Source organism: Corvus moneduloides, chromosome 9 (genome assembly GCF_009650955.1).
Source record: "Corvus moneduloides isolate bCorMon1 chromosome 9, bCorMon1.pri, whole genome shotgun sequence".
Classification (NCBI taxonomy): domain Eukaryota; kingdom Metazoa; phylum Chordata; class Aves; order Passeriformes; family Corvidae; genus Corvus; species Corvus moneduloides.
The window spans coordinates 13,587,401-13,613,540 of NC_045484.1; the positions used below are offsets into that span (position 1 = coordinate 13,587,401).

The 26,140-nt window shown below is 38.5% G+C and overlaps 1 protein-coding gene across 4 annotated transcripts; it reads left to right on the forward strand.

The window, feature by feature from the left end:
- The first annotated feature begins 47 nt into the window (after positions 1-47).
- On the forward strand, positions 48-25,755 carry FRRS1 (ferric chelate reductase 1). 4 transcript variants are annotated; one of them, XM_032118259.1, is made up of 19 exons: positions 48-185; positions 251-395; positions 1,078-1,233; positions 10,492-10,643; positions 13,190-13,385; positions 13,602-13,738; positions 14,375-14,469; positions 15,156-15,306; positions 16,133-16,312; positions 17,180-17,278; positions 17,810-17,957; positions 18,479-18,595; positions 19,390-19,505; positions 19,795-19,881; positions 20,788-20,885; positions 21,058-21,116; positions 21,882-22,025; positions 23,120-23,181; positions 23,283-25,755. In XM_032118259.1, the coding sequence occupies exons 4-19, from the start codon at positions 10,593-10,595 to the stop codon at positions 23,373-23,375; spliced, it is 1,833 nt and encodes a 610-aa protein (XP_031974150.1). In that variant the 5' UTR covers positions 48-185; positions 251-395; positions 1,078-1,233; positions 10,492-10,592; the 3' UTR covers positions 23,376-25,755. The 4 variants fall into 4 exon arrangements, with proteins under 4 accessions (XP_031974150.1, XP_031974149.1, XP_031974151.1 ...); XM_032118258.1 differs by having other exon boundaries at positions 309-395; XM_032118260.1 differs by lacking the exon at positions 1,078-1,233 and having other exon boundaries at positions 309-395.
- The last annotated feature ends 385 nt before the right edge of the window (positions 25,756-26,140 follow it).

The following is a 26,140-nucleotide window of genomic DNA, read 5'->3' on the forward strand; positions in this document are numbered from 1 at the left end:
CTGGAACGCCGCTCCGCCGAGTTCCCTCAGCGTTGCCGCCCCGCTGCCTCAGGGCCAGCTCCCGGCGCCGGGCAGCCGGCTCCATCCTGATAGGCTGCGCTGCTGAGAAAACATCATATCAGCCAGGGTTTAAGTGCTATATATAGTGTGTGGACAAACTCCGTGGATCTGTCTTTGACCAAGAGGTAGCATGGTTTTTTAAAAAATCCCAAACACCAGAACAACCCCCCACACTCCTCTTGTTTTGCAGCATACTGTCATCCGAACTGCTGACACCAGACAGCCCTTACCATTGCTTTGTATTGCAGAACACCTGGGACAGTTGCTCCAGCCCTCTCACCACCGAAGTCATTAACTGCACCCCAGTGTAAAGGTCAGCCTTGCAGCTTTGGAAGGTCAGTCTATTTTTATTGCCTAGAAATACGTTAAAAAAAAGTGCTTCTCAATTTACAGTCACTGAGTTTGTTTTTTCTTTCTTCTTCTCAAATGTGGTATATTTTGTGGAATTGGAAGGAATCTGCAAAACAATCTAGGTTTAACCATTTACTTGCAGCCATCCCAGGCATACCGTTATAAACGTGTTTTACTGCAGGGTGTTCATCTAATTACGGTGCATTTAGGGAAAGTCCAAAGGCTTTTGATATTCATGGAAACACTTCTACCCTTTTCAAACTGAAGTTTTTTTATAATTTTGTAGCTATTTTTCCTTTATTTTCTCTTTCACCTGCTCCTCCCTCTGAAAATTTCCAGAAATCTGTTTGTTCCTCATTACAGTTAATGCTTTTTGGTATTGTTGCAGAAGGTTTTCATGTTGGTGTGAATATGTCAACTTGTATGTCCTTGATGATATTAGAGTCCCTAGACAGAAAGGAGGAAAAACGAAGCCACCCCGTGAGTGCAGTTCCTTCAAGATTCACCTCATTGAGGCTCATTCAGATATGATTCAGATGTGATACTTACAATCTGAGTTATTTCACATGGATATTTCCTGAGTGCCCAGTAGAATTCTCCCATTGTCCTTGTCTTTTTTAGCCTCCTTATTCTTCACTCAGCTTGCTGGGCTGTGTTTGTGTACAGGACAGACTTGCACCTAGCAGAATCCTGGCTCTCTTGGTATGCTGGCTGTTTCCTCTGAATTGGATGTGTCCCCGAAAAGAGGATGATACAACACAGGAATGGGAAATACAAGAAACTTCAACAGTTATGGAAGTCATAGGAACAAAACCAATGGAGGTAACTTTTAAAAGAGATCTGGACCATCTTCTTTTCTAGGGTCCTCAGCAAGCTTCGGTAGCTTGAAGTGACTGCAGTTGATCTGCCACAGAGCCTTGCACAAGCGTCCTTTCCTCCAGGCCTGCTGTTGTCCTGTCGCATACAGCAAATGGGCTGGCATTTAGAAGTCTCATGAGCTGCTTACACAGAGAACAGCTCTGAGAGAGGGAGAGCAAATAATGCCTATGTAACCAAGTCCTTTGCATAAATAGTTTTCCTGAAGTGCATGTTGAATACCTTGTGAAAACCAAGAGAAGAGCCAAAAGAGTATTATTGAAGGGTATTTCTCTCCTGCTACTAAGTTTTAAAACGTGGCTCTTTTGATTTCCTTATTCCATACGGAAACTCACCCTACCCTAATTACTAGGTTTGCACTGGCACATCTCTTGTATACTAGGCATTGAGACAGATTTTGAAATGTACCCAGGTTTATGAAAAATGATTTTTTTTAGTGTCTTGGACAAAAATCACTAGGAAACCAATCCCGAGGCAGTTATTTTGACCATTTGTTTCTGTAGCTAAACCAGATGTGAAGAGTGTAAATGAAGGACTTGATTTACAACACAGCAAATAAGTTTCCTAGCTACTGTGAAATCACTTAATAATTGAAACAATATCATATCATTGGCCTTCAATTCCATATAAAAAGTACTGTTTCAAAGATAATGAATGTTGCAGGTCTCTTGATGAAGTGTAATCAGGAAAGAGAGCAGACTTCTCTAATCCTTTCTCCATTGGCATAATCTCTTATGCTGGCCCATCCCTTACAGACTTTGGGTCTCTTCATTTGGCACATGTAAATTGAGCAGTTTTTCTCCGCATGGAAACCACACCAGCAAAACATGAATGCACAAGTGCTACGTTTGAGCATTGTACTTTTGTCTAGGACACAGCCAACACCAACTGTGCATTTGCTACTCTGGCATCTAAGGGGTGGTTTTCACAGTGCCATTTTATCTTCAGTTTGCAGTTTCTCTGTGAGTGATTATGATATACCACAGCAGGAAATGATCAATAGTTATTTCAAAATAAGAGTACATACCATATCAATGTTAATTATCAGGAAATAATTTTGCAGCATTTTCAAATGTACTCGGACCAGAATTCTTCAGTCCTTTTACATACACCTTCCTAAGTGGTCCTCCTTTCTTGCCTCCTGTTTTGCGACAGTGTTAGAGAACACTTATCCTAGTAGTGGTGTCAATACACTTTGGGGAGCTTTTCACTGTCACATCTCACTAATGTCATATTGCTTATGCCTGTTTTAAAGGTTATGCCTATAAAGTGTGGGAACTTAGAGTACTTACATGGTGGCACTCATTTTTTATTTTTAATAACAGAAAAATAGTTCCCAATAACAACAGTAAAAGCCAACTAGCACACAGAGGACTTAACTGCACATCTAACTAAAATGAAAAGCAGATTCCTTTGGCCTGTGTACAGGAAATATGAGACTTTATAAAATTTAAAGTGAGCACATTTTTTCTCAATGCTCCACACTCATGCCCTGTAAATTCACGAATTAACACCGTGTTACTGTTCAAACAATAGGAAGCTTAAGAGATACTGAGTCTTCTGTCTAGCTTTTGTTTTCTAATGGGGACTTCTCAACCAGAAATGCAAACTTGAAAGAAAGCTCCTTTTCTTTAAAACCGTATCTCTGCAGTTTGATTAAACTGCGGTCTTTTCTGAGTTAGATCTTTGCTATGCAGTGACTGAAAACAAGTGCTATTCTTAGACAGTTGTGTGCTCAGCAGAAATTTGTATATGTTCTTGGACATTAGAATCCAGTATTGAGTGAAAACATTAGTGAGAACATTGACCTAATCACCTATAACTTTTTTTTTTTTTCAAAAATCCCTTCTAAATGTCTAAACAGCAATAGCCTGATAGGCAGTGAATAAATGATAGGCTGGAATAAAAATGTCTATTTAAGTCAGAAATCATATGAGATGGAGAGGCTAGGACCAGTAACCTATTTAATTTGTCCTTACTGGCCTTTCCTGCAAGGCAGTGTTGGTTTGACCTTTCAAAGATTAACCTGGTATCATCATGAACTTTTGGATTGCAGAAACATTTTTGGTTTGTTTTTAATTCCAGTTTGGCCATTCTTTTACTGTGTGGCCTCAAACAATCAATGCTCTAACATCCATAGAAAGTTAATTTTCAATAGAGTTTAATTTTTAATAGAAAATTGTAAAATTCAATGCAAATATCTTTAAAGAGGTGCATATAAAATGTTGTTAAAGGTAGCTTTCCATGTAAGTGCTTAAGATACATTTGACTGTGCTTTAGCTAACAGCATCACATTAATTTGATACTAATAATCTGCAAACGTGGTGACTTGGCAAACAAAACTAAGTATCTGAATTATATTCTTGTATCATTTAACTTAGTTAAGTGTAAAATTAATTCACATCTACTGGGCCAATTTTTGTTGTAGAAGGAGAACGTATCATACCAGTGTGCTGAACCACTACCAGCACTTTTATCTTCCTGTGAATTGTTCCATTTAACAGTAGTGAGATATGCTGAGATTTAAGATTCAGAGGATCTATTCCTAAAGGAACTGTAACAATGTCTTATCAAACAGATCTACTCTTTCAGTTTTATATTTCCTCCTCAAAAATAAATATTCAGAGTGTCTCTTGCACACTCCATCTCCTTTATGATGTTCCTTCCTGATATATCAAACTATGCTGAGAATACCATGAATATTTTCCTGGTCCATTAAAATAATAATCCTTAAATCTTATCTAGATAGTTCTTTAAGTTCAAATAGTAAACAATAGATAGTGCTTTTCTGTTCTAGAAATCTGATTTTTAGGCAAAGAAGTAATTACTTGAAGTTATCTGGAAGCTAATATTGGGGACTGTAGCCCTCTCTGTAATCTTTCAGTGCAGGCAGAATTCAAGCCAGGGTAATTTAAACAGGCTAACATGGTGTAATATGTTGCAGAAGGAGAATATTTCACCAAATGTATAACGACAGCAAGCATTTGTTTTAGAAGGTATTAAACATGAGCAGCAAGAACAGGGAAGATGACACAAGAGTGGTTTGCACTAGGGTTTCCAGCTATGAAGCTGGAGTTCAGACTGGCAAATCTTTTGCTGGACAGCAATCAGAGCACCTTCTTCAACATTTACAGTTGAACCATCTCCAAATGCTGCTACCAGAAGATAAAAGTCCTTAGTGTTTGTCTTATTGATATCATCAGGTCTTTTGGTTATCCAGGAATTTAAGTTTAGGATTACTGATGAGAAGTACTTTGCCCATAACTGGGCAGTGGTTGCTATGTGAACGCCCAGGACCTAGGAATTACTGCTGTATTTTGGGACAAACTGCTGCTGCTGTCCAGTTTTTTTGAGTGTCCTATCCCTGCACAAAGAACTGGCTCTCCATTTCAGCTGGAGGAATTAGTGTCTCATACAATAGCACAGCTTTGATATTTTGCTTCTGAGAAAATTTGGAACTTCCTTGGAGGTACTGGCTTCCACAGTGACTAGGTACTAACCTGACTCTGCAGGAGGCAGCTTTCCATAGTATGTCTGGACTGGGTCCCTTTACACTTTGCTTGATATTCCCCTCTGCTCATCAATTGAGGATTGCTGCTTACAGGACTTGAAAATTGGTATGAAAGTATCTTCTCTCCCTTATTCTTCTCACAGCTCACAATGCTGGATATGTCTTTTACCAGGTGTGTTATGGTCTACCAGTTCATTAGCTTCTGAAAGTCTCTGCAAACATTTAGGTGAGACTTGCTAAAGTAAGAGCTAAAATCCCTGCAGCCCTTCCCATGGAGCATACTCAAACTTCACCACATGGTTTCCCCGCAGGGGCACTGGGCATGTACTAACTAGAGTGTTGCTACAACTAACAGTGCTGTGCATCCGTCATCCCTCCAGCAGAACTGCTTGTGCTTGAGCTCAGAGCAGCTGCAAAACCCACAGACATACTGGGTCTGCACAAAGAATGCATTTGGAAGCCATGAAGGAGTTAAATTAGGAGCTGCTGAGAAAAGGTGGAGAAATGGAAATGGGTTGTCTGTGAAAGGATTTCTGAGATGAGATGAAAAAGGGTAGGAAAATTAGTTCCTAATCCAAGTGAAAGGGCACAGGAAAAAAGCTGGGGAGCAAAGGTGGAATTGAGATTGGCTGGCAAAGAAACTGATAAGTGTGTGAGAGAGCATTGTACAAGATTCAGTTAATCTTAGCTTCACATTACGAATTCTGTAATCAGGTCTAAAGTGCCTTAAACCGAAGCACTTACAGGTCAATGCCTTTGCCAGCAAGCTCTTTGCTCCCTGTAAAGCAGAACAATAGAAACTTACCACATCTTGCTGATAAAATAAGATTAATAATTTGAAAAAGCATCACAGCAATGGTCAGAAAATATAGAAAACTCAATAAAGTTAATAATGCAGTACTTCTATCAGATAAAACTTGATAGTGTGCATCAGATAAAGCACTGACCCACATCACTCGAACTGGGTGAAATGATTTTACTGAAGTCCTTAATCAATTTATTTGTGTTGTGCACTGCGTAAGTGGAGACTCTCAGAAAAGTGACAGGTTGTGTGTCATTTTATCATAACACCTATACAGACCTGTCTCAAACTGATATCAGGGAACCAATCTTAATGATTTCCTTTCAGAGAAGCAAGGAAGTAATTTAAAAAAAAATCTATTTAAGTCAAAGTGGATACGTATTTTGGTAGAAAGCTATGGTGCGGGTAGTTCAGCTGTGGTGTCACAGTAGAGATAAAAAAGCCAAAGCAGGTTTCTGTCCAGTCGACTGGCAAACCTTATTTGACTGATTGGTTACTGCCACCAGGTGGCTTCTTACAGTCATTGACTGAAAACTGTAAAATGCGCTTTACCTCTAGGTAAACAAGTATTTTCGTATAAATACGATTCCAAGTCTGAATTTTATGTGTGACATTAAAAAAAAAAACAACCAAAAATTAATGTGATTAGTAAAGAGAAACAAGAACAAAAAAAAAAATGCATACAGTAGAAGGAAATTTCTGAACACAAGGGGAATAGTTCAATCTAGTTTGTAAATTAACAGTAAGTTGGTAAAACAGGTAAGTATGAAACAGTGCCAGAGCTTAAGGGAAAAGAAATTATTAATTTTGGAGAAAAATACCTCATCCTACATTGTGACTTTATCATCATTTATTTCCTTTTAGATGGTCAGGATTTTTTCAATGACTCAACATTCCCCTCTCTTTGGGAGGACCGCCCCCCCATATACAAATTGGTTTGGTAGGAAGAATTCTTCATATCTGAGATAACAATATTGTTATTAATTCCCTAATGCATCTTTAACTAAGACAGTAATGCTGAAAATTTTGAAAAATGCAGAAGGCTTGAAAAATCTTGAAATGCATAGTCTCTTATGTGTAGTTTAGGCAAGAGACAGGTGAGTAAATATTGGTGCCAGGACTGTTATCTTCAGAGAAAGCCTAGTATCCAGCATGCATTTAGCCAAATCCAAATACACTTTTTCAAGCACATCAGTATTTCAAAATAGGTAACACTAGTAGCAAAAAAATCTGTGATCTAAATTATCCATCATCAAAACAATCTGGTAGGGATGCAGCCTTTTTGCACTTCACTCGACTGGAACTCAAGCGACGTTTTATTGTGATAACCTTGTCAGTAGCATAGAGCCCAATGCACATATGTATGAAACTTGAGCAAGGTCTGACCTTCTAAAAAGCCACCATTTTGCTGAATATTTAGCTTAATACCTAAGAGGAAAGTTGATTAGAAGCAATCACATAGTAACATGAGTTCTCTTCAGATCTAGCTTCAATGGCTTATTGTTTTCCATATAGCTTTGGGCTTAAAAAATAGAATAGCTATCAGTATAAACCTTGGACTGCACAGTAGTTAATTTCCAAAATTATATATATTTACTAAATAGTTTTCTCGGTTCTTAAGCAAGAGAAATTTCCCTTTATATACTTGGAATGAAGTCTCCTCTACAAAATTCCTGTTGCTTTCAAAATAATAAGCTTTCACTAACTTCCTTAAGTCCCTATAATAAACTATGCAAACAGAGTCATCAGCTTCTTTTCATGTTAGATATTGTGTCATTCATTTGGCACTTGACATCCTCATCCTCTGACACAAGTCAATAGTAGATTACACAGTTTCATCTCTCTTCAGGCTTACAGGAATATTCAAACCCACCCCCCAGCCCTCTATGTCTCTATCTCATTTGATTAAGCTAGAACATCTGCTTTGTAATAAATACAGAGTTATTATGAATGCACTAACAACAGTTGCAGTACACAACAAGGAAGATGCAGCTGTGGACTTTTTTTAGTTCATATAACCTAATGCATTCTATTTACTTTATACTGGATGTGACACTTAGCAAATTAGCATGCAGTACCCTTTCATAGAAACATTATCATTAAGGCTGCAGAACTATTGATTTTATTATTTTTTTAAGGAGACTGGAATGTTTGAAAAGAGCCCTTCCAGACAGATTGAGGATTGCCCGTGCAGAAGTAGTATGGGTATTTGTAGTAAGTAGTTACAGAGTTGGGATGTTTTCGGCTGGTTCTCTTGGTGTTTTCCTGGTTTTCTTGCTTTAAAGCTCTTTAGCAATAGCTAACATCTTTTGAAATAAGAGAAGCTATACAATGATAAGCAAAACGGTATTCCCTCCCTTAGCCCTTTGCTTTTCACAGATAAATGATTTTTTCTTCTTAAACTCTGATTACCATTTCCAACAGAATTGTAACTTGCATTTTTCTCCCTCTTTGTTGTCTCAAGGAGGAAATTACTTCCATGTATACTTGTATTTATTATGTTTCAGACATATAGACCTCATTCTGTCAGCGAGCCAAGACCCTAAAATAATATCTTAAAATATTTGTATATGATTTCCAATATACTCTGTGAAAGTTATGAACCTAAATATTGTCAAGGGTATTGGTCCTTCTGGTCACCAGTTTTCTTACTGTGAATGTATTTATGTTATTATTTGTCTTCTTAATAATGTATCTGTATTAGTTAGAAACGCACAAGCACATAATAAAGCATGTATGTACTTAGGCCTGCAATTTTATCGAACTCTTTCATATATGGGAACTTTATGAATGTAGTTGTAAACAGAATTATTTTTTTTCCCCTGGCTAGGGGGAAATAGCTATATTTAACTTCAAGCTATTGCTTATGCATTATGTTTCTTCATACACTGAGTGAGATCTCAGCTTCCCAGTGACTCCCATGAGCAAGATAATACAAGTGTAATAGTCAAATCATTTTTCTGATTAGGCAAAATAATCCCTTATTGTTTTTCATGTTAAAGGTATTTTTTAATATGTTATTACAGGGTACCTCTAAGATCAATGCTGCTTTTATAGAAACTGAGAAAACAGTGAACAGTAACAGAGCATTTCCTAGTCTGCTATATTTTAGTAGATAGTTCTTTTAAGAAAATATTACCAAATTAATAGTACTAAGATCTCTAGAACTGCTCAGAACTGCTAGTAAGCAACTGAATTACTACAGCTCTCCAGTCAAGGTGTTTTTTAACACAAATGCAATAATTCTATGCTGTGGAGGGCAAAATTCCCCTTGGATTTTTAAGTAATTGTCTTTTTGTGCCTCTTTGTGAGCAATTGAGAACTTGGATTTAAACAATACAGAAGTCAGAGAAGGCTGTGTAAGCAATTGCAGTTTCTGCCAGCAAAGCCCCAGTTACAGCCAGTACTTATTTGCTTTCTCGATAAGAAAGGCCTGATTTTGCAAGCCGGTATATGTGACCACCTTTCGGCGCACGAATAGCACCGCCACTGAGCTCTACAAGCTTCGACAAGGACAACCTCTCAGTAAAACTCTCGTTGTTAAACCAGGACGGCCATCCAGACGTCCAGTGCTGGGAGACTGCAAAGCAATTTCGCGCCCTAACCCCTTCCAGGGCCCGGTTCCGGGGGCTCCCTGCGGGCAGCACCCCGGGCGGGCGCACGGAGCGTTTGCAGCGCTCCGGTTCGCGGCTCCCCGGGCGCGGCTCCGCGCCCCGCCCCGCCCCGCCCCGGGCCCTCCCGCGCCCCTCGGGCACCGTGTGCGGACCGTCCCCGCAGCCAGAAAAGCGCCGCGGCCACGGGGGAGGCTCGAGCAGAGAAAGGGGCTGGCTGGTACAGCCGCACCTTCCCTCCCTGCCCTTTTTCGCTGCAGCAGTGGCGGAGAGGAGAGTGGGGCTCCCTGGAGCGAGGGCGTGCGGGGCTGAGGAGCTGCTGTAGCTCCTGAGTGCTTTGGTTAATTTCACGCCAGTGAGTGCTCAGAGTGTGGATATTGCAAGCTTTTTGGGAACTGTATTTGCTTAATAGACCATATACTGCAGTTACGAAGCAAAGGAAGGTCTGGTGGCGTTTTTAAAGCACCTTGTAGCTGCTGCCTCTCATGCAAGATTTCTGAATTTCTTTAGAGAAAACTCCTAAACCCGCGTGCCTTAATGAATAAAGGTAAGCTATGGCTTATTTTATGTAGAAGCCATGCCAACCAAGTTTTTCTGGCATCTTTTTTTCTTGTTATGAAGATATTAGTTTCTTCATTGACATGCATAGGAGATGGCCTATGATGACGGTGACAGTAAATGTGCTCATGCTGTAGTTGAATTTACTTGTTGGGATAACAAACTGTGTCTTCTTAGGTCAGTCTCCAACTTTGGGCTCTTCATATAGAGAAAAATTTGCAAGGTTAGGGCCTTAAAGATTAAATGCAGAGCAGCTGCCCAAGTAAAATAATTAAAGTAAACAACTGAACGGCAAAATCCTGTTCATTGTTGGTTAGATACATAGAAAAAAGACAAAAGTTACCATATTTTTAAGATTATTTCTTCTTCTTTTAAAATAAAGTGTCTCTTTGACAGGAAGTAAATGCATAATGAGCTTTAAAATCATGCTGCAAATTTGTGTCAACTAAGATGTGGAGGAAAAAGGTATCAAAAGTTGGTTGTAGATTCCCCCTGCCCTTAATTGCACCAGAAGATAATTAAGTACTTACTTAGTATGAAACTCTTTGAGGTCTGGGGAAGTAAATGTCTGATAATGCCAAAGAAGCTGCAGGGTCAGTGTTTCATGATAGCTTCATGCATTTCAGCTGGAGTGTAGGGAAGCTGTGTAAAATACCTGCCTGAAGTAAAGATGCTCTTATAAACCTTACTATTTTTTGTGTGTGTGTTGTTCCTTTTTTCAGACAAGCTTCCTGGATACAGTAAAGGTTAATACAGTTAGATGCAAACCAAATAAAAGGGATTACAAAGTAATAGAAGTTGTTTTACTACAAGTAGAGAGCCAATGGCAGTTTTACTCAGACTTTGTCGCTGTAACAGGAGGACGGCCTGTAAGGTAAGTACCTACACTCAAATGGTTATAAAAATAATTTTGAAACACATAAGCCCTTGAAATTCTCTTTTCTAGAAAGAACAAGATGCTGAAGCTGTATGTTTTGTGTGCATGGGAGGTGTGTGTGTGTCTGTATTTTAAATGTAATGGATTATAATGAATGTGAACACTACTTTTTTTCTGTCCTTTCTCAATCCAGCCGATGTGATGTGACCTCCTTTAATGAAGCAGAAGAGGTCAACCCAAGCTCTTTTTATGAATTCAGAGGGAGGGTGACTCTTCAACAGCAAGACTGCTTTCCCTGTATATTTCTAAAGGAAAGTGTCATAAACCCCTTATATTAATACAGCTTATTCCCCTTCAGGTGGCTCTTTCCTCTTCTGCTTGCCGTCATCTGATGGTGCTCAGGAGAAAATTTCTGTCTATGGTAGTTTTTGTACCTTTGAACTGACAGTATGTTTGCCTTGCCTGTTATCTCTTCTTCCTCTCTGAAGTTAGTTTTAGAGTTCACACTATGCAGCTAATGAAGTTAAACAGCTGAAAGAAGATAATTTCTGTGAAGAGGTCCTGAGTTGGAGTGTGAGTGTTGTGCTCATGAGCTATTAGGCTATCAGGGCTTTCTTAGCTGTTGATACCTGCAGGGACTGTAGGGATTATTTTCAACACCAGAAGAAGTAACTTACTGCACTCTGTTTATCCAAATATTTTTCAGATTTCTTTTTTTTTAAATTTTATTAATCTCTGCTTAATCTTTTTCTTCTGCCAGCTTTTGAGTCAGTTGAATCTGACAAAGAATATTTCTTGTTTCATTTTACATCCCTACCACATCCTCTTCTACTTAAAGCAGAATACTACCCTAGTCTTTTCCTTGTCTCTGTGATATGCAGCCTTATCTCTTCTTGTTTTGAGAATTTCTCTGGTACATATAATTGTACTGAGCCTTAACTTTTAGCTTTCTATAGGCTTCTTTAGCTTATGAATAAAATCATTTTGATGTAAACTTTTAAAAGTTTGGAGAAGTATTGAAACTAGAAGGAAATACTTCAACTAGCAGTTAAAGATATGATCATAATGTTATCTTGAATATTTGGGGGGAGTTGAGCGTTTGGTTTTTTATTTTCTAGTTCTTGAAACCTAACTGTTCAACACACTCTTGCCTCTGATTTTCTTCTATTTATTGTTGTAAAGTTTCTGAGGAGCCCTTACATTGAAGTACAAATGTAGCATTGCCTTGGAAATAGTGGATTTTTAGCACTGAATGTATAGAACTTTGGAAGAGTTCAAGTTGATGGCTCCTATTGTGTAAGGCAAATGATGTGCCTTGTCTCATTTGACTGCTTTTTAAGTATCAAGAGTTCAGTCTGAAATTGCTCTGTGTTTTTCTTATCTTCATGTCCATCCGTGCTGTCAGGGAACGTCATAACCTGATACTTCTTATCAGTTGCTGCAAAATGGGCATGGCCCTTCCAGAAGGCAGACCTACTTGCTTGGTCTGTGTTCCACCAGAGCTGATAATTTTCTTCTTGTGCCTAAGGATTGAAAAGAAGTTTATCTCTGTTCTCCTGGCCTTTTGGACATGGAAGCACTTTCTTTTGTTGGCTAAGGTGTTCTGTAAACCACAATAGAGCTGTAAGCTCTGCATGCTACTGAGTAGCAAAACAATTGCCACAGCTTTTATGAAAACAGTATTGTGGCTGGGCAAAACATTGTATGATGAAAGCTGAGATCAGGGGCTCATACAACTGTTTGAGGCTCTGTCATCCTACTACCCCATGTCTTTCATGCATACTGTTCCCTTGACAAGAGTGTGACAAGCAACCCATTGTTTGACTAATGGTCTAGAGGTCCAATATCCAAAAGGAAGAGTTCAAAGGAGAAGTCTTGGCTTCAACAAACATACATATTTCTTTGTCTAAATCTTCATACCAAATTCTCACTCTTGCATGTACAAAATTTTTTTCTGACGTTTGGCAACTTCAGTTTCCCTGCAGAAAGAAGAACTTGTTACTGGGGAATTATTTGTCATATGTGAAGAAATAGACACAGGTTGTGGAAACAAAAGGCAGTCTATAATGCTGCAAAATTTGAAGCTATGATTAATAAGTGGGCTAGATAGTAGCTGTGTAGTTCCTCAATGCTGTCAATCTTTATATATCTGTGAAGCATGTTTTAAGATTCATCTGTCCTGTGCAGATGTTTAAGGAACTTGAATTTATTTTTGTTTTGGAGAGAGAACATGAGAGGGATAGGCAAAAGACATTTTAAAAATGCTGTCAAAATGCATGGAGGGGAAATAATCTGCCCAGTGTATAGAGAGATCCATCAACAACATGTAGATGGCCTGAAATATGGTTTCTGAACATTCTTGCAATGTCTGGCAGTTATCAGAAGCAGAAGTTATTCAGCAGCTGGGAATGGTGTCTTCTCGTGAATACTTTTTTTAAACATGGTTTTGTTTTTAGGCATTCAGCTGATTTCTAAAGATGAATGGTGACCTGTAATGTAAGTATTTATTGTATCTAATTGCCTTTAAATCTTATTTTATACAGATGGAGCTGCCTGGTTTTGCTGTTGCTGTTTGGATGTATGTTTGCCTCTCTGCATCTGTGGGTGGCTATCCAAATGGAAAAGTAAGAGAAGCCTGCACTAGCATGGTACCCTGTCATGGTAGCTCTCCTCAACTGTCACCTGAGCACACCATTACAGTGAATGGGACTGAATTTAAACCAGGGGACAGCATAGAAGGTATTGTATCAGTTATATCTGAAAGTATTTCTTTGTATTATAGTATGTCTTTGCTCAGTTTTCTAAACTGGATTTATCTAAGCAATTGAATCTTGTATAGGTAATCCATTAAGCATCATTCAGTACTTGTAAAATGAGCATCTGGTAGTCATTGTTGAAATATTCCCGTCTTCTGGAATAGAGTTAAACTTCCTTTTATTTTTCTTCTTGCTTCAGTTCATCTGTCTGGACCAGATTTTGAAGGCTTTTTCATACAAGCTCGGGATGCAGAACACCTGGATAGCCCTGCAGTTGGTTCTTTTTTGTTAGCTGATCGGAGACGTTCTCAGCTGCTGACATGTGGTCGGACCAAGGTAGAGAGAGTCCAGCCCCTTAAAATGGGGCATAGCCACTGAGGGGCTTGTACAGGCTATGTCTATAATAGGACAGAGCTAACCTATGTAATCCTGTTCAAGTTCATTGAGTCTCTTGGGAAATTGGTCCAGCTCAGAGTCCAGAGGTGTGACTCACTGCGGCTCTGGACTATTCTTATGAGCTGTTTAAACTGTCCTGGTGACAGAAGGCTGTTGACTGCTGCAGGAAAATGCAGCATTTGTAACATAACTTTTACTTGTACCCAATGAACATGCTGTATTCCTAATATTAAAAGGAGGAGTCATTGCACTGTCTCTTCATCCTCTTATTGTCAAAAAGTGGAGCATTATCTTACTAAGAAAACCTTACTATTTCTGCATAAATGCTGCAGGGACCTCTGTCTCATTGCTGGAGTCTTCCAGATTGAAAGTTGTTCCTTTTAGCCTTGGAGTTTGTTAGTATGCGGAAGTTGCCGTGCTACACTTCACCTGAGCTGATCATGACTGACTGGGGAAAAGGCAGTTGCACTGGGGTTGTGCAGTGTCTCTTCAGGATTTAGTTGCAGCCTCTGCTGACGGTGTTTACTAACAAAATGCATATCCACTGTGTAACACTTGATATGTGTGTGTTTCCAGAATTCAGCTGTCAGTCACACAAGTAAATCAAAAAAGAAAGAAATAAAAGTTTATTGGATTGCTCCTGGAGATGCTCCAAAACATGTACAGTTTCTGTAAGTAAACCTAGTATTAATTCTAATTTATTAAAATGCAGACAAGGTAAGCCTGTACCATTGTCTATGTCAAATACTGTCCAGCACTGAAAAGTCCTTGGGTCCAATGGACTGAAAAGTAAACACCCATTGCTTGCTGCAGAGTCTACATTAATGTAGACCCTTGTTTTTAGGGAGAGCTTGAAGGTGATGGTTTTTCTTTTCTATTTTTTTTTTTTTTTTCTTTCAGGGAAGATATAAGGGGATTTGGAGACTGAGGTTTCTTTACTCTTTCTAGTTAACTTCTCACTTCTCATACCTGTAGTATACAGTGTTAAGAATCTTTTTCTTTGCTTATATTTAACCAAGTGATATGTATACCCTCCTGTTACACTACTAGCTTTTTGTGAACTACAGGATAAAAGCAGTGCAACTCTTCTCTGAAGTTCTAATCTATGCCACATACATGAATGTTTCTTATCCACTGCAGCATGTGGTATTATGTTTTAGAATTCTTTTTCTACTGAGATTTAAAGTATTTTCCTACTTCAATCCCTAAAATGTAGATGTCTCCATAATAATGAGGGTTTTACAAATAGTTTGTGTGAACTATAGAATTTTTTCCTTTTTTTTCTTTTTCCTTTTTAAAGTAGTGGTCAACTATAAATGTATACAGTAATTACTCTGTATGTGTTGTGTTTTTTAAGAGCCACAGTTGTGAAGAAATACAGGATTTTCTGGGTAAAGATTCCAGGTCCCATTGTTTCTCAGACTGATGTGCTGTCCCCAACACCACCTTTGCATGCAACATCAGAGGCTATGTCAACTTCATACCCAGTTTCCTACATATCAAAGCCAGTAAGTAATGATAAACTTAAATCAGGCTGTCTTTAATGCTTGTGATGGATGGAATTTAATGAGATGACATTGCTACAGCCTATTAACAGGAAAGGAGAGATGATGGATGAGTAACTGATATCTAAGACTGAGAACATGGCAGCTGCCCTCCTGTTTTAGTTGAGTTGCCTGAACTTCTCAGGGTTAAATGTTCTCATGCACACAGGTCAGAAGATTAACAGAACATTTAGAAATTAATGACCAGAAGATATTATGCATACTTTTCATGAGAGGTGGGAAAAGACTTACTGTGGTCTTGGCTAATAACTTCGTATTTAGCAACTGCAGGCTCAGAAGCTTTCTTCTCAGAGTTCATCTGTGTTACTGACTTCTGTTACTGAGTTTTGAATGGATTGACCAAGCGTTGCTATTTGATCCAGGATAACTGTGACTTGTAATCAATGTATTTTCTCAATGTGTATCAGTGAAGTTTCTACTTTAAAAAGTAAACACAAAGCTGGAGTACCCTTCTTTTCTTCCTCATCTTACAGCTGATATTACCTCTCCAAATATTAAACCGAAGGAAGTTTTTCTGAAGTTCTTACTGACTTTTCAAAGTTATTCTATTGTAATGTCTTTAAAGTGAAAATTCAACTCAAATATAGCTTGGAATTCATCACCATTTTACTTGGTAGTCCTAGGGTAATTGTAGACATGGTTTAAGAGATTGGTGTGTAGACATAGATGACATTGTTGTTCCTTGTATGCTTTTTTTCTACCATGGGTGGAAAGGGAGGAAGAGAATAGAAACTCTCATTGCTCACAATTTGTTTGTTTGCTTGTCTAGTTTAGTGCATCAGGTTGTGGAAGTATGAAGTTCTGCATTAGGAACCCTTCAAATTGTGATCCTGGAAGTGCTTCCTGTTTTTTTCTCTCCTTCCAACAAGAGGAGAGTTCAGTTTTTATTGAAATGAGTGGTCCAAGTGAAGGATATTTAGCATTTGCATTATCCCATGACCAGTGGATGGTGAGTGTTCTATTTTGTTTTCTGTAGTTGCTCTTGTGATGTTAGTAAAGTTTGAATGGAAATGCATATGGAAAATGGAAATACTGTCAGATGTCACACAAAGCGTGACTCTCCCATAGTGCTAAAACACAAGTTGTTTCTTATAGGTGGATATTCACTTTTAGCTCAGGAGTGAATAATTGCAGTAGAATTTCCCTATGGATCTCTCTTATGGTAGAATTCAGCCTGTCTGACTGAAATTCCTGGTTAGATCAATCTTTATTTATCCATCCAAAAAATCTTACCTCTCAGAGGCTGAGTTGTTACTCTGAAAACCATTTGCATTTGATCCTGGAATGTTACTCCTATACAAACAGTCTTAAAAAATGTTTAAAGATACTTCTTTCTAACTTACGTTAAAGTGAAGGGATGATGCTGTTGACAAATTCATAGTTGCACAAAGGAAATGCTATTTATATTCATATCCCTAATGCAGGAACGCTTGGTTCTTAACAACACTTTTTTTACAGCTGTGGAGGAAAAAATCGTGTAACTGAAGTGGATTTTTAAATAGCTTCAACATCTTTCTCTGTCTTGTCTAGTTAATTTATTAAAATTCTAAATAATTAAAGAAACTTCTGATAATGTGGTTGTTACTCTGGAGGGGAGTGTGAATCATAATGTGTTTCTGTGTGTCATCTCTTTGACTTAATGTGGTTTCTCAGTAATAATGCTGATGTGTTTGAAAGATGGGAAATAACAGCTTGATAACTGCTAACTACAGAAACCGCTCAGGTCTTGCTGCCTATATTAAATCAAAGACCATTTGGAGACTGCCAGTGGTGTTTTTTTATTGAGCTACAGATGTTTTTCTTTTCAACTCTGCAGGGTGGTGATGATGCATATCTGTGTGTTAATGAGGATCACCGCATTCACGTAAGCACTGCCCATCTGAAGGAGCGAAGTTACCCTCTCTTGGATTTAGAGGTATGTTTGAAAACAACTCAGATGCTTTCACAGATGTAGCTTTGAAGCAAGGTATGCTGCTGCTTTGTGCTTTTATTTTGCACAGCAGGTGTAAATACTAAGGTGGATTCATAATTCTCGAAGGTGAGATTGGTTGGGCTCTTACTTCCTAGTAAATGTTAACTTTGGAAGTCTAAATTTAATATGTAAAGATAGTCACATGGTGGGAGCTTATTCTATTTAGAAACTTTGTGCCCATTATTAGTCTGTCCCTTTGTTAGAACTGCAGTTGCAACTGATATATCCTGGGCTAAAGATTGTTTCATCTTTTGAGCTGTAAAAATTAGTGATAATAAGTTCAACCTGTACGTTGCTATGTTGACTTACTGACATGCCTCTTGTATGCCAATTTAGAAGGGATCCCCCTTCCCTGCATTATTCACATTCTTTCTTTGTACATCAGTGACACTCTTGTCTTTTGCAGGGTTACTTTTAAGCCAGTTACTCTGGCAATCTGAAAACACTGGGTGTTAAATATCTCCTGTTTTACAGAATGCCCTTGAAGACGTGTCATGGAGGCTTGCAGATGGTGTTCTTCAATGTTCTTTCAGAAGGCGTATTCGTCTCCCTGCTTATAAAGGGAGATTTAATCTGGATACCAGTTACTACATCTTTCTGGCAGATGGGGAAGCTAGTGAAGGTAAGCTTGACTTATGTATGGTTGCTTTTCTTATAACAGCTCTAAATGAGTTAGTAACCCTTCTGTAAGACGTGGCTTAGCTGAGAATTGGTGTCTGAACTAAGGTTTCCAAGTTTGAGGCCTTTAATTCAGTCACCTTTACTGCTTCTCTGGATCATGGGTTTGCTTGTGGAAGTTACTGCAGATTTACTCATACATGTGTGCTCACTTGATGAGAGGAACTGATACCTTCTTGAGAACTGGCCACATCTCGTTTTAAATGGAGGCTAACATTAAAGGGACTTATTCTTCATGTCTTGTGCATGTAGTGGAGAATGGTATTTCCCATAGCTGAATGAGCTGGGTTTTGTGCATCAAGTGTGCAGGATAGCTTAGATGATGTTAGGTTCTTTCCACAATGTGTGTTAGCTTGTATGATTATGCTCAGCTGTCACAACAGGGCTTGCATTCATGAATGGGCACAGTTAAAAGTGCAGTGGCTTTCATAAGCAGGAAATAAACCAATTTGTGTCTCTGCTCAGGTGGACTAATACACAAACATCGTCGTCAGCCCCTGGTCACCGATGGACTGTACAACGTCACAGGTCCTCCTCAGGATATTGGAGGTTCCCGGTCCCCGCGACTTATCAAGGCTCATGGTAAGCTGCAGTTTCTAGTTTTGTGTCCCAGTTCTAGACTTGCTGAGACTGCAGAGTTATTGCAGAATAGGTATTCCCTCTTGACTGTCTGGCGTTCACGTTGTGTATTCTGTTGGCTAGCAAGATCTGATACTCTGGTGGCAGAGGGAAGCCACTAATTTTTCATTTTGAGAACAGTGTTGTAAGATTCATTTTGCCCAGGAAAATGAACCTGTACTTGCCTTTTCCCTTAAATTTATAATTATGACTTGTTTACCTCTATCTCTTTGTATTTCAAGGTGTTCTAGTTGCATTTTTGGTTTAGTTCTATTTGAAATGAGAAATCACTCAACTGGCAGTCTGGAGACACTGAAGTTAACAGTTATTTTTTCTCCCACACTACTGGACTTTAATGCAAGTCCATGACAGAACTGTCACTCCTTCTTTGTCACACAGATTGTAGCAATGTCATTTTTCATCCTCTGATGTCGGAGTTGGTGATAGAATGGCTTCTCTCACCAGTATGTACAAAGTGTATTAGCATGTATGAAGTGTGCAGTAGGCAGAGCTGCTCTGTTGTGCTGTGTGGGCAAAGTATGTTTATCTTTTGCATGGGTGTTTCTGTCCTCTAGGAAGATAAAGGTTATAAAGCTGTAGCCTGAACCAGGTGATAGGTTTTTAATCATAGGTAAATTCTGACCATGTGCATATGGACTAAACTGTTACATAGTTTTCGAAGTTGTATTCATGTGCACTTAAGTTACCTATTATTTACCTTGTTGCACTTCTTGTGTGTTTATTTTTTCTATTTTCAGGAGCACTGATGTTTGTTGCTTGGATTACCACAGTTAGTATTGGTGTTATTGTTGCACGATTCTTCAAACCTGTCTGGTCTCATTCATTCCTATTTGGAAAGGAATTGTGGTTTCAGGTGGGCAAAATCTCCACGTATCTCCAGCTGTATTTTTTAGCATTATTGCAAGCAGAACTATAAACCTACTAGATTGAAGAAATAGACTAAGCATGGTATGATTTACATCTTACCATGTAATCTTACAAAGTTGGAACAATTAAAAATCAGAAGTTCATCTACTTTACTAGTAAAAGTAAAGTCTAAAGTGGGCACTAAGTATATCTTTTAACTGGAGGTCTATTTAATGTCTTTTAATGATGTATTAAGAAAGCTGTAGAGTTTCTAAAAGCAAACTTACCTTTTCTAGGTGCATCGTATGCTTATGCTGACCACAGTCATGCTTACAAGCATTTCTTTTGTGTTGCCTTTTGTATACCGAGGAGGTTGGAGCCAAGTAAGTGTGTACTTTTTGTCTTCTTTGTTAACTCAAAGGTAAAGGTGGGACTAAATGAGTGAGGAGGTCCATGGACAACTAACATGTTACAACTATTTCTAAGCAAATTTCTGTGAAAGCTGTTCTTAACAAGGCTGATTTCAAATCCTACCAACACAGAAGAGGAATGTTGTGTCTTTTAAACTACAGCTGAAAAACTTCAGTGTTTTCCTTCCTTCCTCTTTCCCCCAAATAAATTCCTTACTCACAGTTTCTTTATGTACTATTTTGGTCTTGCTGTTTCTTTAGAGAATATGAAGGGGACAGTAAGGCTGTGATGGCTGACATTAGCATGGTAAACCTGCTGGAATAAGTGTTTTTGTGAACTAAGACATGACTGCATCCAGTGATAAGCTTAGTTTGGAGCAGTAACTAGACAGAGATTGTATACCTGTTGCTGTCACCTGTACTCTAATGCAAGGTGACATAAAAAGTTGGAAAGTCTAGAGAGTATCTGAATTCAAGGTGGGAGAGTACATTTACAGGTGTGAACTAGGGAAATCAAATAAAATGTTTTCAGGTGAGAGAGAAGACCAGTGCTGGGATGAGTTATAAAGTAGGCCTATCCTGAAGACACAGGATTGACGCTGGAGAGCTTGGACTATGGCTTCTGTAGTAATGTTAGTCTGCTCTTCAGCTGGTAGAATTTCTCAATACAGCAAAAAGGTGGGACAAACCTTGAGCAGACATACCTACCAAGGCAAACAATCTCCATCTGGCTGCAGGGCAGCTTATTGTGTCCTGTTGCCTCTGCTGGTGCTGCTCCACTGTAACTTACTAATATAATGATAAATAAAATTTGCAACTTTTTGGTATCTTTTCTCCCTGTTTATATATTTGTATTTAAGAAAAATGTCCTCTGTTTAGCAAGCAGGTTTTCATCCTTATCTTGGCTGTGCTGTGATGGCCTTGGCAATCTTTCAACCACTTATGGCGGGTTTCAGACCATCTCGTCACGCGCCAAGGTACAACTGACTGATCAAGTTACAGCCACAGGAATTACATGTGACTGTTACTTTAAAAATTCTTTTTACAATGGAAAGTTTTTGCAACTTGAAAGTAAGCAAAAATATTCTTTGACATCTGCCCCCTTCCCCCAACTATGTAATCAATAAAATGTGTTTTATTGCTTTGTAGGAGGCAATTGTTTAACTGGTTTCACTGGAGTACTGGTACAACAGCTAGAATATTAGCTGGTGAGTAGAAGTAATAATTGTAACTCTAATTTAACTGATTTAAAGGAGCTTTGTCCTTTGTCTGGGCTGTTGTTCATCTAAAACATCTATGGACATCCAGTCCAAGCATGTCTGAAGGTCCTTTTCCTTGTTGGCCATGTTTTGTGTGAGTTTTAAGGGGCGATTGGATGCAACTTGGAGAAAAAGTAACTTTAAAACCAGAGGAATTACTGATAAATCTGAAATAACTCTGTAATGAGGACCTTTTCTTATCTTCAGAATTTTTTTTTTGTCCTGGAAGATATGAGAATAGTGTTCTTACAGTAGCATAGTTCAGTGTTATTTAATAGGAGACAGGAATTTCACTTATAGACCCAGAAGCTGGGTTTAATTCTATTAATAGAGGCAAGCTTCCAAAGGAACCTTAAGCACTAATACTGTGGTGACTGGTCTTGTTGGTAGTCACAAATGCTAGTGTTTATGTGGCTGGAATGTGATAGGGCAATAAGCAGGTTGAAAAAACCATCTTGGCCTTTTCCTTTTCTTCCTGTCTCGGCCCTCACACTACAAAACAACCCCACGCAAACAATGCCACGCAAACAACCCCCTATCCCCCCCCGCAAAAAACCCTCAACAACTTTCTGCTGTGTGAACTCCTTTAACCTCATTCCTCAAGCAGTTTTAGGTAATACATGGGAAATCTATTTACAAAAGCTTTGAGAGCATTTTTAAAGTATACTGGCACAACATTCTTACTGGTTTTTTTATCTTGTTTTTACTGACTAGTGGTAACCATGTTCTTGGGAATGGATCTGCCAGCACTTGACCTGCCAGATCCATGGGACACCTATACAATGATTGGCTTTGTGGCTTGGCATGTTGGTACTGATGTTCTTCTGGAAATACACAGCTACTGTCTCGTTCGTAAAGGTACAAACCCACCAAAACTCCTATTGTTGCCTTGCTTGCTGAGCGTAATACCAGTGTGGACTGAATTTCAGGAGGTGTTGTTTGGCCTCTAACTTGGAAGCTGAAAGGGGGTAACTCTTGAGTAGTAGTGTCCTATAGACAAATTAATATGGAAGTAAACCAGTTTTCAAGACAAAAGTGTTCTAGAAAAGTGGGGTTTGTGCCATTTAAAATAGTAGCTTCTCATTTCTCAAACCGTAGTTCATGGGGGACTGAAATGTGCAGACTGAAATGTGTAAGTATTTTCTGAGAATCTCTTATTTTTGGCCATAATTTTGATCCCAGTTGGGTATGTTAAGTCCAGGTTAACTCATGCAGATTTAATCTGCATTTAATTGTTGTCAAATTGCTGTTATTGCAGGGGCAAGCTTGAATGCTTGCCATTTTGACTGACCAAGGGAAGAAATGTGAAATCCTGACTCCAGTATGTCTAGTGAAGAGATGGGTAGTAACTTCATTGGAAATTGTTAGCTCCAGTGGCTGGTGTCACAGGGAGGAGATGACTGTGCACATGTGAATGACCTGTGTCTAAGGCTGAGATGAGGCATCTGCAGAATTGAAGAGTGGTTAATTAAGAGTCTGTGTAAGATGGCATGTGAAGGAGTGATTATAAAGGATGTGAATTTAAATTTAACTGCAGTAATTACTTCTGAGAAATAGGGGAATTACCCTGAAGTTTTTGGACAATGAATGTTCTTATGTTAGCTAATGAAAATAATACTTAATTAAATCCAGTTATGTTAAAATGTAAAAGGAAAAGGTGTTAGCTCAAAACTCAATGTTTTGATTATTCAGTCTAGCAAAAGAGACAATTTTTTTTTCTGACTTCAATGTCCAGAATTTACTTTTTGTAGGTCAGCTCCAGAATAATTTTTCATTTGTGCTGTGAGTGTGATAGTAACAGGTCATGAAATGTCAAATGAAGCTTCCAAGTCCTTTTCAGATTTGATGCTGCGTGAGACTTAGTCACAGGATCAAGACTTCTGCAGTATAAAAATGAAACCCCTCTTCCTCTTAAGGGCAGACTTGACTTCTGTTTTTCTTCCCATGAACAGTTGAAGTGATAGAGGATGACAGAGTACAGATACTGCAGTCACTCACATCTGCAGAAGCAGAGGTGAGTCACAATTTGGTATCTAACTGCTGTGAGATCAGATGATTCTTTGTTTAAATCAATAAAAAGACTGACTAATGACTTTTCTTTCCCTTTTCTTGCAGGGTTGTCTGTTTAAACAGATTGTGTTAACCATCTATGTCTGTGGAAATATAGTATTCCTTGTTGCCTTCCTGATAGCAATCAACCAAGTATGAAATAAGTATTTGAGAATTTTGTGATGAAATACTGTGCAGTTGAAAAATCTGCAAGGAATACTTTTTATTACAACTTTTTTCTCAACGTGTCCCTGAAGATATAATTGAAGAATAACAGCACGTGCATGTCACACTCAGTGTTAGGGAGATCTGGAATTCAAATCTAGAGAGGAATCCTGCAAAAGCTGTCTTCTGATGGGACTTTTAATGGGAACCTTTGCCTGAGTAAGGAATGAAATCTCTATTTTTTTTAAGCACACTAGTTAATTTGATTGAAGCTTATAGGTTAAAAGAAGACTGAGAAGGTGTGCTGAAAATGTTATTTTGGTAGACAGTTCCCTAAACCTTTTGTGAATATTATTGGGGGAACTGCTAAGACATGACTGATCCAGATCAATCTGTCCACTTTACTGTGTTCTAATGATATGTGATAGGCCTACTTCCTGCTCTTGATAGTTTTGTGCATAAAGAAACCCCCAACCAGACAAACCACAAAACTTAGTGAAAAATTGTCACAAATGCAGGTTGATGCATGAGCTAAATAGATAAAAGTAAAATGCAAAAACCACTGTCTGCTCTAAGAGCAGTGTACTTACACAACAAGCATAGGAGTTTAGGAACTTCAGTCCTTTAGTAAAACCGCCATTTGCCTCACTCAAAATACTGCTCTGTCTCATCCCTCTTGGTGCTTCTAAACCGTGAAGAGAAAATGTGTTTTCAATATAAATGCATTAAAACCTATTGTAACTTACGCAAAACTCAAATCTGGAAGAACCTTTCTCTTTTTTATGGATTTCTGTTTTACTGTCTTTGGTTGCTTGTGGCTTCTGAATTACTTGACTGTTGGAATGAGATGGATTTATGCCAATCGATGCTTTAATGGAAGTGAAAATACTTGCTCTGGAATGTTGCAGTTGTATTTGTGCTATTGAGCAAAATGTAAATTGGGAGCTAGGTTAACTTCATAAAAAGCAGCTTCTGTTAGTGTTAAGTGAGAGCCCTTTGAGCTGGCATATCTAGAAGACAGAACTATAAGAATTCTGCTAACAATTCTATTCTGAAAGAATAATGGAGGGTAATCTTTTAGTCAACAAAAGATTTTTCCAAATATATGAACTAGGTACAGAGACTGGAAAGGCACTGTATTGCTTAACTTTTTTGGTTCATGGTTTGCCTAGGTATGGAAGGATACTCTTGAAGTGGCATTTTGGAAATGAAACCTTAATATGCTGTGCAGTCACGGTGCTTTGCAGTTGTGTTTTGTGGCTCTGAACAGCTTGCTCCCACACATCTTCATTTTTCTTACTGAAAAGTATCGATTTTTAGTTGTAACAATTCAACATCTATTTTTAGGCTAGGACTACTAAGCTAGCTGGGAATTAAGGTGTTGGGAGTTTTGGATAGAATAGTAAGTAGTGAGGCCTGACTTGGTACAGACTTTTACAGCAGCATCTCTACAAGTATGGCTAGCTCTAAAATACTTGTAGGTGTGGGTCAGGTGGTGGTTCTCTGCAGTTACTAAAGCTGTCTCGTTCTGTGTCTTCCTGCACCTTCCCAAGTCCACAGTGCCTGTTGCATGGACAGGTAATATTCAGGAATATTCAGACACATTTGTCTGTAGTCAGTGATCTTTTTGGCTGCTCAGATATCTGATTTAGCCATAAGGGTGGTTATGGAGCTGGGATTAATCCCTTTGTCAGCAGCAGCTGACTGCGAGTGAGTCTAAGTTGAATCATCCCCCTTAAAAAAGTCATGTGCAGATTGGGAAAGGGGGACTACGAAGAAGTGAGTCATGACCCAGGTTGAAGGGCAAGAAGCATGGAGCCAATTGTGTGGGTGTGGGGGGTTTTTGAGAGCTCTGATCTCAAAAGCCTGGGAATCTCAGGTTCATCTACTGCTAAAGTTTTGTGGGACTCTTTTGTCTGCTGTGAGTTTATAGAAGAAAAATCACTCAACCTAGGCATGATTGATGGCTTTTTAAATTAAGGTTAATGCTGGATTCTTTCTGTAATACAATAGCTGTACTGAGGGTTTTTTCATTTACATGTGATAATGAACATGGGTTTTAAAAGATGAATGTAAATATCTCAATAAAAGTTCTTGTCCCTTTTAGAAATGTGAAAATACTGTCAAATGGAAACTAGAAAAGTCTTGCCTAGGAGCAAAATGGATTGTCTGGTTTTTTGTAGATGTTGTTTTATAAATTAAAGCTATCTAAATCCTTCCTGTAGAAACTATTGTTGAAATTGAATGTTAAAATAGTTTCACATTTTAATGGAGTTTCTTTTCCTCAAGAAGAAAAAAAATTCCTCGTTCCACATGTAATGCAACTTTAAAATTGGCAAAATTGTTAGTTGTTCTGGATAACTTCTTTCTTCCCAGTGCTTGCAATATTGTCTAGTTTCTTACGGGAGCCCTTATGTGCAGTATTGTAACTTAATTGATTGAAAGACTTGCTAATTTTACATCATTTCTGTTCACACCACCACCCCTGCCCTTTTCCTGCATGATTAATAAGAGGAAGTAATGTGGCATTGCATTCTAGTGTCTTCCAAAGTTTTTGGTATACCCCTTTGAAAAAAATCTGTGAAGTGTTTGATATTGGCAGGAAAATAGGTGACGGGTATAAATTTGTGATCAGTCTCACAAGTACTTTACTGGTTCAATTAAGTTGTTAGGTGCAGCCTCCAAATACTGGTCATCTGCTCTTGGCTTAGCTAGAAATCATGTTCTTTGCCTGTGTTTTGAACAAAAATTAATTGGTG